Here is a 12617-nt window from a genome sequence, read left to right as displayed (position 1 = left end):
CTACCATTATACAGTGGGGGAAAGAGGAGTATGTCTAATATAGGAGAGCCCCTAAAGCATCTCTTAGTACTCCCGTAATCTGTGATTAAAGTCAGTGGGAAATGACAACAACTCAATTCAGGCAGGACAACTTATGGCAGAGATTTCAGAGCTCTAGTACATTGTGAAACAGTTGAGAAGGGGAAAAGACCTAAGTTTGGATTTAGACTAGAGAGAGAAATTCAGTAAGAATGAGAGAACAGGGATCAGGCTTAGTAGCAGTAATTAAAAAAAAAGATGTGGATATTTATTAGAGGCTTAATATTTTTTAACAAGTGTGATGCAGTTGCTAAAAATGCCAGTACATACTTAGAATACATTAATAGCTATACTCAGGTTGTGGAAACTAATAGTTATAATACCTGGACCATGGGAATTGGTAGTTACATTGAATTCTTTTTTTTAAATATTTTTTTTTCTTTATTGATTTTAGAGAGGAAAGGAGAGAGAGAGAAACATCAGTGAGAGAGAACATCAATTAGCCGCCTCCTGCATGCCCCCCACTGGGGATCGGACCCACAACCTGGGTCTGGAAATGGAACCAGCAACTGCTTAGTGCTCGGGTCAATGCTCAACCATTGAGCCACACTGGCCCGGCCCATTGAATTCTTATTGGTCAGGTCATAGTTGGTATTTGGTGGTGCCACATTTTAAAGAGGGTCATAAACTGCAGCATTCCTGGATGACGCTGAACCGAATGTCAGAAGATCTGAGAACCATGCCCTTTGAAGACTCATTGAAGAGTTTCTATGTAGTTTGACCTTTAAAAGAGATATCTGAGCCCTGGCCAGTTTGGCTGAGCAGTTAGAGCGTTGGCCCAAAGACTGATGAGTCGCAGGTTTGATTCCAGTCAAGGGCACGTACCTGGGTTGCGGTTCGTCCCCAGCCCTGGTCAGGGTTGTGCAGGAGGCAACCAGTCAGTGTGTCTCTCTCACATCAATGTTTCTCTCTCTCTTCCTCTTTCTGTCTCTCTCTCCTTCCCACTCTATCTGAACAAAAATGAAAAAATGTCCTCATGTGAGGATTTAAGAAATCTGAGGAAGATGTGGTGGGTGTCTAAGTTAAGTGTTTGAGGAACATTCAGATTAAGGAAGGAATAGATTTGATCTCTGGCTTCAGAATGTTGAAATACAACCAAAAGATGAAAATGACATAATAATAACTGCCACCATTATTGAGCTCTTAACTGTTTAGCAGGCATTATGCTAAAGGCTTTAAACACAGTGTTTTATGTAAATCCTGTAATAATCCTATATGGGGAAAAATAAATGTTAAACTAATATTTATCCAGTACTTTTGATAAGCCAGCGAATATCCCAGGAATTTTATATGTATCATCTCCTTTAGTCATCAGAAAATGATATGAGGCAGATATGGTTGTTACTGCCATTTTACATTCGAGTAAACTAAAGTACAGAAAGATTATACTTGTCCAAATTTAAACAAGTAGGTGGCAGAGCCTAGCAGTCCAACTCTAGAACATAAGCTGTTAACTATTCCTTAACAGTAGTATTTTTATCCCACTTTAGATAAGAAAAATGAGGCTTAGAGACATGAACTTTGCCAGGTGACACAGCTAGGGACATGTCAGAGAGGGCATGCAAACCCATGCCACTCCTGTTCTGGAGCCTCTGCAACAGGTAGCACTGTGTAGGCTGCTCTGAGGTAATGTACGCTTTCACTAGACCCACGTGGGCAGAATATAGATGATCATCAGTCCAAGGTGCTGTGGGAAGTGAGTCTTGTTAGGTGGAAGGTTGAATAAATTGACTTTCAAAGACCCCAACATGATAAAATTTTATGTTTCTAAATTCTTTGATTCTGAAGATACAGTCATCATAGAAATCTGTGGAGCTGACGAGGGCACGTGTTTTTTCATTGTCCTTGCAATTCTGCCTTAGAAAATTCACTATAATGAAACCCAGGAGACGGGAGATGGTGTGATTGCTATGAGCTTTGTCTGACATTTTAGAAAAAGTTGAAGGGGTGACTTAAAGCTGTCCCAGTCATGCTCCAGAGTTCATTATGTAATTGAGGAAGAAGCAGTTGGAGACAGTTTAGCTGCCCCACACTATACACTAGACCTCAACTGGCCAAGTGTGCCAGCCACCTCTTGACTGAGATTCAAGGTTTGTAGGTTGCTGCATTTTGCTTTTCATTCACAACAATTTTGACACTGGGAATACTGATGTTACAGAATAGAGGTATTCACCTTCATTTCAAACCCCCTGTTGACTTAGAGGTGTTGACGCTGTTTAGTGCTTTATATTGGGGCAGGAGATTTATTTTTTTCAAGTTTGTACCTTGAAATGAAGCTGACAGTCTGAAAGGACCCTTGGCCATTTTTTGGGCTCCTTTTGTTAACTTTTTAAAACCTGAAGCAGTTTCCTTTGTATATGTTTATAGGAGACAGAGCTTGGTGTCTGGATGTAGAGATGATGGGCAGAGTCACAGACGAACCTCTGCTTTATCCTGCATACTCTGATCTAAAACTGAGTGAATACTCTTGTCTGTGTATTGGCCTTCCTCATAATGTTATTGACATGATTGCTGTCAGGAAGGGCTCCATAGTCTAAGCCCCTTCCTTCTGTCTTTGCTCACAACCTTTCTTTTCCCTCATGTACATTTTACCCCTGCTGAGTCCTGTTCATAGCCTCCTCAAAAGGGAGCCGTTGCCCTAGGACCCTGCTCCTTCTGTGTGTTCTAGACTTTTAAATTGAATCATCCACAAGTCAAATAATACTTTAGCACTATTTGAGGTGAAGTCAAGAGTGCAATATTGGTGTCTTTTGTCTAATGGAATCCTCAGCAGAAATGACTCTTCTCAGATTTAATGGTAGTGTTTCACCTCCTTAAAACACATTTATTATAAATTTTGGTGTAATCCCTCTTCAGACTAACTGAATTTTTGAGATTATCAGACTGCTTGGCAGTATGGCTAGCCAACAACTTCTGTGGGATTCTCATCTTAATCAGATGGGTCTCTTCAGTCTCTTGCCCTGAAGTACTATCCTTTACCTGATTCTTACTGGCAGTAATCGGACGTTTCTCTACTTTATTTAACTATAGATGTTTTTTATTTAGGTGGTTTTTAAAAAGAGTTGGTAAAGTCAGATCCCACAAAGGGGAATTGTCCATTTTTTGCACAATAAGTTTTTAAAATCAAGTGTAGTATAAACAGCATGTGGGCTAAAAGTCCCTGTCTCGTGTGGTTTAAGATGCATTGGTAGAGTGCTTTAGTGTTTGTATTCAACCTGCATATAATTATATTAAGTCTTTTCAGGATGGAAAAACTTCCTAGATTTGGGGTTGACTCTTGACTCGCATACTGATTATATGATGTTGGGCTTATAACTTCTGTGTGTCAGTTTTCTCTACTGTAAAAGAGATCGTAATGCCTACTTCATAAGGTTAATGTAAGGATTGAACTCATTAATTTTTGTAAAGTGCTTAGAACAGTGCTGGCATATGGTAAGCATTCAATAAATATTGGCTTTTATATACAAATTGTGACCATTTCCGCTCTCCCATTCTGGTTCAAGCTTTCATCATCCCCTTCTGCATTATCACAGTAACATCCTGAGTGGTTTTCCTGCTTTTACCATCATCCCCTTTATTGTTTACTTTTTTTTATCCTCACCCGAGGGTATTTTTTCCTTGATTTGTAGAGAGAGTGGGGGGAAGGGGGGAGCACGGGAGAAACATCCATGTGAGAGAGACACATTGATTGGTTGTCTCCCATACTACCCCAGCCAGGAATCGAACCTGCAACTTAGGTACATGCCCTTGACCGGGAATCGAACCTGAGACCCTTCAGTCCACAGGCCAACACTCTAACCGCTGAGCCAAACTGGCCAGGGCTATAGTTTACTTTCAACATATCAGCCATTGTCTATTGATCCTTTTCACAGTTAAATGAAGTCACTCTGCTCAGATCCTCTAGTGAGTTTACACTGAAGTCCTTATTCTCTACAAGGCCCTCCCCACTCTCTACTTTTTCTACTCCCACAAACCCCCACCCCTATACCTCTCTGATCTCTTCTGTTTTCATCCCTGCTCTCTGTGTTCCATTGATTTCTTCAATATTACTTGAATGTGCCAGACACACTTCCTGTTTTACAATGTTTTGCATTGGTTACTTCAGAATTTTCTAACCTTATATATTTGCATGGATTACTCATTCATCTTAAAATCTTGCTCAAAATCACCTTTTCAGTACACCTACTTTGATCACTATTTAAGATTGTGCCTATTATCCCAATCCCTATCCCTTTTCCCTGCTGTATATTTTCTATAGCACATATCATTTGACATCTTAGATAATTTAATTATTGATTTCTTTATTATACAACGCACCTTTCTAGAATGTAAACTTCATGGGGGTGGGGATTTTTGTCTATTTTCTTTACTGCTGATTGTTGTTCTCAGTACTGAGAAACAGTGCCTGGCCTGTACAGGCAGCCATTCAGTAAATACTTGTTGAATGGATAAATTATACATGTATGTATGATAACTGTATTTTGAAAACCAGAAAGATGAAATGGCTGCTTCAAGGAAACATTTTATACCTACCAATACAAAGAAGTGGAAGTAAATTTTCTTTTCTGTGCTGAGTAACTCCAATATTTTCCTTTGTTAGAGATGTACAGTCTTACTACGTCTTTGTGAGCTCATGGATGATGAAAATGGAGTCTATTTTATCTAAAGAGCAGAGAATGGATAAATTTGCTGAAGATCTCACCAATAGATGTAATGTTTTTATACAGGTAGTGCATCCTCTTACTTAGAATATTTTCGGTGTCGTTTCTTTGTTAATCTAATGTACAGAAGTTACACCTCAAAAAAACTGAAAGGAGAGGATATGTTTTAGTTTTTAAAAATTGAAATTGATTAGGTTATATTTAGATCTGTGAAACATTTTTTGTAATTTATTGATTTAGATTTTCTAATACATGCATTTCATTCTCTACATTCTCTTCAAAGTGTGACTTTTTTCCTGTATACAAAAGTTTTGATGTATTGTATTTCCATTATCCTTTAGTCCAAAATATTTTAAAATTTTTATTGTGATTTCTTTTTTGATTTGTGGTTTATTTGGAAAGAGATTTATTACTTTCTAAATATATGCAAATATCCTATTTATCTTTTTATTATTGATTTTAGCAATACTAAAATAATTTCTGTATTTTAAATTTGTTGAGATTTGTATTCTGGCCCAACCTATGACAGCTTTCGTAAACAGTTCATGGACACTTGAAAAGAATGTATAATTTGTATGTTGGTTTTAGTGTTCTGTATATGTCAAGTAGGTCATATTAATGATTTTGTCTGCATAGTCCATCAGTTTTGGAGAGAATTGGGTTAGACTCTCCACTGTTATTGTGGATTTGTCCATTCATCCTTGTCGCTCAGTTTTTGTTTTATATATTTTGATACTAAGTAAGTGCATAACATTGAGAATTGTTTTATCTTTCTGATGAATTGAATTGTGAAATGTCCCCCTTTTCTCTAGTTGTAGGTCTGTTTTGAATGATTAAAACATAGCTATACCAATTTTCTTTTAGTTAAGGTCTATGTGGTGTCTTTTTTGATCCTTTTACTTGCAACCTGTTTGGCTCCTATATTTAATGTGTGTCTTTTATAAGCAGCATACATTTCCCCCCAATCTGATCATCTCTGTTTTTTCATTTAACTGTTTTCTGTGTATGTTACTACGGAAGTATTTGGATTTAGAGCTACCACCTAGCTCTGGCTGGTTTGTCTCAGCGGTTAGAGTATCGGCCTGTGGAATGGAGAGTCCTGGGTTTGGTTCCCACTAAGGGCCCGTACCTCAGTTGCAGTTTGTCCCTGGCCCTAGTTGGGTCATGTGGGTGGCAGCCACTCGATGTGTCTCTCTCATGTCGATGTTTCTCTCTCTCTTCCTCTATCTGACGATAAATGCAAAAATGTCCTCGGGTGAGGATTATAACAATAAAATAAATAAATAAAAAATAAAGCTACACCCTAACTAGTTGCTTTCTATTTGTCTCACTTGTTCTAGGTCCCTTTTCTTTTTTGCTATCTTTTGAATTTGAATTCTGGTTTTTAGTGGTTACTGTAGAGATTTTAATATGCACAATTTATTCATTCAACTCCAACATAAATTAGTAGTTTTATCACTTTCCAGAAAGCCTACGGATCTTAAACCACTTTAATTCTCTTTATCCCTCTTTCACTGTGCTGTTGCTGTGTATTTTCTTTGCATATTTTAAACCTCATAAGGTATTACTGCTGCTGCTGTTTTTATAGTCAGTATTTAGATTTACCCACGTTTTTATCCATTCTGTTGCTTTTCTTCCTGCATTTTCTTCATCCTTCTATTTATGGAATACCTGTTAATGAGTTATCACAGTTTTTATCTGAATGTCTTTATTTTAACTTCATTTTTGAAAGTAGTTTTGCTATGTATAAAATTCTAGGTTGGTAGGATTCTCCCCACCATACACACACTTTTTTTTAATCCTCACCCGAGGACAGTTTTCCATATTTTGTTCAGATAGAGTGGGAGGGAGAGAGAGAGAGAGAAATATCGATGTGAAAGAGACACATCAAGTGGTTGCCACCCGCACGACCAAACCAGGGGCGGGGACAAACTGCAACCGAGGTATGTGCCCTTAGCGGGAACCAAACCCAGGTCTCTCTGAACTGTAGGCCGACGCTCTAACCGCTGAGCCAAACTGGCCAGGGCCATACACACACTTTTAAAGGTACCATTTTATTGTCTTCTGGCTTCCTTTGTTTTTGTTGAGAAGTCACCTGTCAGTTTTGTTACTTTTTCAATATATGTCTTTAATTGCTTATGAGATTTACTTTTTGTTTTTTAGCAATATTACTTTAATGCACTTAGGTGTGGTTTTCTTTGTGTTTGTGCTACTTAGGATTTGTAGAGCTTCTGGAATTTGTGAAAAACTTCTCAGCCATTAATTCTTCAAGTACTTTTCTGCTTTGTTCTCTCTCTCCCCCCCCCCCCCCCAGGTATTTCTACTTTGCTATTAAACTCATCTACTGAGTTCTTAATTTTAATTATTTTACCTTCCAGTTTCTTTCTTTCTTTTTTTTTTTAATCCTCACCCGAGGACATTTTTCCACTTTCTGCACAGATAGAGTGGGAGGGAGAGAGAGGAAGAGAGAGAGAGAGAAACATCGATGCGAAAGGGACACATTGAGTGGCTGCCAACTGCACGACCAACCAGGGCCGGGGACAAACTGCAACCGAGGTACATGCCCTTAGCGGGAACCGAACCTGGGCCTCTCTGGACCGCAGGTGGACGCTCTAACCGCTGAGCCAAACCAGCCAGGGCCAGTTTCTTTTTTGTATAGTTTCCAGTTCTCTAGTGAAATAATTTTGTTTTATTTCCTTCAACATATCCAGCATAATTATTTTAAAGCTGCTGTCTACTAATTGCATTATCTGGATATTTCTGTTAGTTATTGTTTCTCTTATTTTTGGATTTGTCCTATATTTGTATGCCTGGTTATTTTCTAGTATAACACATTATATATGAAAAACTATAGTTATATTTGAGGATCTATATATTGTTCTTATTCCTCCAGAGAGGAGTTATATTTCTTCTGTTACACATTTAGTCTAGGACAACTATAGTCACTCAAGTTGTCTCAACCCAGTCATACATTGAGATGATATGAAGTGGGACCTAAATCCAATGATGGCTGTTTTTTTCTAGTTCACTGCTACCTTTTAGGAGGTAGTTTTTCAGGATCCCAACCCAGAGTTTAGTGGTTTACTGGCACCCTCTCCCCACCTTATGGGCCATGAACTTCTCTATTTTTATTCCCTTTCCTTTCACATGAGATGTTGAAAGATATGCTTGGCTTTTGTCTTTTTCTAATATGAAACGCTTCACGAATTTGCGTGTCATCCTTGCGCAGGGGCCATGCTAATCTTCTCTGTATCGTTCCAATTTTAGTATATGTGTTGCCGAAGCGAGCACGCTTGACTTCTGTCTTTTTTTTTTCTGTTTTGGAATGGGCAGATGCCTCTGCCTCTAAGGAAGTGGTTTTCAACCTTTTTCATCTCATGACACACAAACTAATTATTATAGTTCTGTGACATACCAAAAAAATAGGTATAATTTTGATTCATTCACATTGGATGGCTATTATTGTGTTGGCTGTTGTCATTATTTTATTTGACAATCTAAGGGAAAAGAGGCCAGTGCCCTTGACTAAATAGTCAGGTACTGCATGTTTTAAAAATTGTTGCAGCACACTGGTTGAAAATCGCTGCTCTAAGGGAAAGCAGCCTCAGATGCCAAGCTCAGTTCTCTTCGTTTTTGTCTTCTCCCAGATCTTGGTCTTATATTTCCTTGTTTTCTTGATAACTTTAATACCTTCCAAGAGGTTTTAAAAAATGTTTTGCCTGGATTTTCTAGTTGTTGTCAGCACGGAGGTTGATCCAAATGATTAATTCTACTGTTAACAGAAACAGAGCCCAGACCTTCGCTCTCCCCATTTAGATTTTTAAAATACTATACATCCTTTGTATATCCTTCACAAATTATTACCTTCTATCAGGGAATGGTGTGATAACAGCCCATGAGTTCTACATCTTTCCCCCTAAAAAGATAGCCCCCCTTTTCCTGCCTGCCTTAGAGTTACACTTTTGCTGTTCCTAGTTTCTCCTTTTTAACCTTTGAGCTAGGGCACAGTCTGGTGTTATAGTCCTGTAGCTGACAAGGTAAGATTGTGGCTCTTTCCTGCACGAATGCTCCAAGTTTTGGTTTTATTGCCAACCTTCATGGGATATTACCCTTTCACTTCTTAATTCTCTTAATTTGGCACATGATTTAAATTTTTTTTTTTTTTTTTTTTTTTTTACCACAGAGCTGTTATTGGTTCAGAGAATCCCCCACCCCACATTGTGTCACTCCTTTAGTGAGTCACTGTTACTGATAGGAGAGTACTTGATCTCTCACATATGGTAGGGCAGGAGACAGAGGTTGAGAATCACTGGTAATATAGCTTCAGCCCCAGCTCCTTGGAAATGTCCACAATAGTATACTTTAGATTCATCTCTAACCTATAAGTGGGTCTTTGTTTTTGGTCCTTTATAAACTCAGAGTCTCTGTTATTATCTTTGTGTTTCTGTGTCCTTTTTGGGTCAAAATGAAAAAAATATTTGAGAGATAGTATTCTTTGTGCTGTTTTCTTATTCTCTACTATTTGCCCGGGTTTATTAGCACAAAAAAATTTTTTTAAACTTTACAAAACCCATGTGCTGCTTTCTTGGATAGAAGGGTAGGAGAGAGTCTGTTCTTACTGGGCTAGGAGAGAAAGTTTGATTAGCACGCAAGGCAGGGAACATGGTAGCAAGTAGACTTGGAAGTTGGCCTAGGTATAAAGGAAAAGGGGGAATTGGCTTGGAACTGGGAAATACGTTTGTATTTCTGTATTGACCAGTGAAGAGCTCTCTTTATCCTCATTTTAAAATTCCCAGTTCTTTAGAGTTCTCGGCTCTTATCTTTAGTTGCAGGCAGATAAGAGTCTTTATTTTCTTGCTTGGCAGATAAGATACTGATAAATAGGTATCTCCTGATATCTAAATAATTTTTCTGAAGTTTTTGTTTTTAATGTAAGGATTCTTTAACCATAATTATACTCTATAATTTCAACAATACTAAACTTCTGGTATGTGATATTTTAAAAAAACTTTTAAGGTCTGTTTTGAAACTTAACCACAATGTATAACATTGTGTGAAGAAGAGAATTTCAAAATTTTAAGAGGTATTTTTGAAACACTTGTTATTGGTAAGTTGAGGAATAATTACTACACACAGATTGAAATTGTGAAGAAATTTTCTTTGATTATGATCATTGTTTTATTTTTTATAGGGCTTCTTATATGCATATAGTATTAGTACCATTATTAAAACCACAATGAATCTCTACATGTCCATGCAAAAGCCAATGACCAAAACCTCAGTTAAGGCATTATGCAGGCTTGTTGAACTTCTCAAGGTAGGTTTTAGATTATTTTACCTTGCTATTATAATTTAGAAATAATCTGGGCTTAAATTATGATGCTCCTGTAAGATTTGACTTTCTGATTATATGAGAATAAAAAATGATGGGAAAGTGTACTTATCTCTCAGTTGGGTAAAGGAACTAGCCATTGAAAGAAATTTATGATTAATGGCCAATACATTGAAACTACATTAAAAGTTGACAGGTAACGAGACAGAAAAGAAGGAAAATGAAAAAGTTAGCCTAAGTATTAGTCAAGATTTACTTGTGGAAGTTTTAAGCATGATGTATGACTTAAAAAAAAAATAATACCCATGTATCATCTATTATTTTGTATTGTTCAAATGTGCATAAGGGTAGTCAACATGAGGCTATTTATTTTGTAATTTAGAGAAAGTGCTGTAATCTTGTTATTTGAATAGGAGGCTACTTGTATGAATGGTCAAATAAATTAAGAACCAGAGCCCGGCCAGTGTTGCTCTGTTGGTTGAGTGTTGTCCCATGCACCAAGAGGTCTTCCGTTCCAGACGCTGTCAGAGCACATGCCCGGGTTTCGGGCTTGATCCCCAGTAGGAGGCATGCAGGGGGCAACCAATTGATGATTCTCATTGATGTTTCTACTTTCCCTCTTTGTTCCTCTCTCTTTAAAATCAATAAAAGCATATTTAGAAAAATTAAGCAGAGTATATTTCTGAAAATATGGTAAAATATTTCTTAGCATACTCCATATAAATAAATAAATAAAAAAAAAAACACCCTTTAGGCAGGAGAGCCTATTTAACCTTTTTTAAAAATTGAAATTAAGAGTTGCTACCAGTTAGTATAGCCTTTAGATTTTCTTAGGAAATAGAGATTTTTTTTTTGAGATTGTGCCTTTTGATTTTTAGCCTTTTTTCTTTAAGATATGTTCCCAGCTATATTTAATTTTTAAGAGATATAAATACAGAAATGTGTGTGTATAGATATGTGTGTGTGTGTGTATGAATATAGATATATGTATATCAAATATAAAAAATAATAAGTACTCAAAAACCTACCATCCCAATTAAGAAATAGAATATTACCTATATTTTCAAAGCCCCCTGTGGTGTCCCTCCCTGATTACGTCTTATCCTGCCCCCCTCAGGAAACCATTGTCCTGAATTTTATGCTTGTAATTCCCTTGTTTTTCTTTTTAGTTTACCACATAAGGATGAATCTATAAACCATTCATTGTTTAGTTAATATATATTTTTGAAGTTTATATTAATGGAGTAATACTTCATATATTCTTCCTCTTTTTTTTTTAATCCTTACCCGAGGATATTTTTCTGCTTATCTTCAGGTAGAGAGGGAGGGAGGCAGGAAGAGAGAGAGAAACATTGATTGGTTGCCTCCTGCACGACCCTGGCCAGGTCTGGGGACTGAACCGAAACTGTACATGTCCTTGACTCTTTGGTCTGCGGGCCAATGCTCTAACTGCTGAACCAAACTGACTAGGGCACTTCATGTATTCTTTGACTTGATTTTTTTCCCCTCAAAATTTTGTATTTTAACTTACCCACTTTGGGATGAATAGCTGTAGTTCCTTCCTTTCCAGTTTTTCTGTGGATGAATTTTTGGGTTTTCAGTTTTTGCTATTATAAACAATGTTGCCATTATTGTATATGTCTTTTGGTGTACTTATGCCAGAGTTTTTCTGAGGAATTATATATGAGTGGATGCTGTTGTGTGCATGTTCAACTTTTCAAGATAATGCCAAATTGTTTTCCAAAGTAATCAGTTTTACATATCTCCCACAATATGTTAGACTTCCCATTGTTCCTCAACTGGCCAACATTAGTATTATCAGGCTTATTTATTTTTGGCAAATTAGGGGATATAAGTGCTTTTGATTATGATTTTTAATGTTTATTTTTCTGATTGTTAATGATAGTATTTTTTCAAAATTTATTAACTTTTGTGAAAAATCGGTTCATGTCTTTTATTCAGTTTTTCTGTTGGACCATTTGCCATTTACAAAAAAACTCTTGCATGCATTTGGGGTTTTTAATCTTAACTACTAATCCCTTGTGTGTGGCAGTTATTTTCTCATACATTGGCTTGCCTTTTTTTTTTAATCCTCACCTGAGGACATTATTTTTTTTATTTTTGCATTTATTTACAGGTAGAGCGGGAGGGGGAGAGAGAGGAAGAGAGAGAGAGAGAGAAACATCGATGTGAGAGAGACACATCGAGTGGCTGCCACCCACATGACCCCAACCAGGGCCAGGGACAAACTGCAACCAAGGTACGGGCCCTTAGCGGGAACTGAACCCGGGTCTCTCCATGGGCTAATGCTCTAACCGCTCAGCCAAACTGGCTTGGCTGCCTTTTTCTTTCCTTTGTAGTGGCTTTTTTTTTTTTCCTTTATTGATTTTAGAGAGGGAGAGAGAGAAACATCAATGAGAGAGAACATCAATTGGCCACCTCCTGCATGCTTCTTACTGGGGATCTGGCCCACAACCTGGGCATGTGTCCTGACCGGGAATCGAATTGGCGACCTCCTGGTGCATGGGTCGATGCTCAGCCTCTGA

General features: G+C 37.5%; 1 protein-coding gene and 1 non-coding gene across 7 annotated transcripts in view; one reads left to right on the top strand and one right to left on the bottom strand.

Annotated features, from left to right (window-relative positions):
- Positions 1–12617, top strand: part of WASHC4 (WASH complex subunit 4) — a 65004-nt gene that overhangs the window by 17994 nt on the left and 34393 nt on the right. For all 6 annotated transcript variants that reach the window (XR_004958284.1, XM_036251042.1, XM_036251045.1 and 3 more), the window contains 2 exons: positions 4679–4805; positions 9931–10056. Coding sequence is in view for 5 of the 6 variants with exons in the window: in XM_036251042.1 (XP_036106935.1) it covers positions 4679–4805; positions 9931–10056 (253 nt within the window). In the remaining variant the exon portion in view is untranslated. The remainder of the gene's footprint in view (positions 1–4678; positions 4806–9930; positions 10057–12617) is intronic.
- LOC118624762 lies at positions 7924–8030 on the bottom strand. Its single transcript, XR_004958433.1, has one exon. It is a non-coding gene; the product is annotated as a U6 spliceosomal RNA (small nuclear RNA).

The sequence above is a fragment of the Molossus molossus genome, unplaced genomic scaffold (genome assembly GCF_014108415.1).
Source record: "Molossus molossus isolate mMolMol1 unplaced genomic scaffold, mMolMol1.p scaffold_m16_p_10, whole genome shotgun sequence".
In the NCBI taxonomy this organism is placed as follows: domain Eukaryota; kingdom Metazoa; phylum Chordata; class Mammalia; order Chiroptera; family Molossidae; genus Molossus; species Molossus molossus.
Note: the sequence above shows the minus strand (reverse complement) of the source record. Positions and strands in the feature narration are given on the sequence as shown.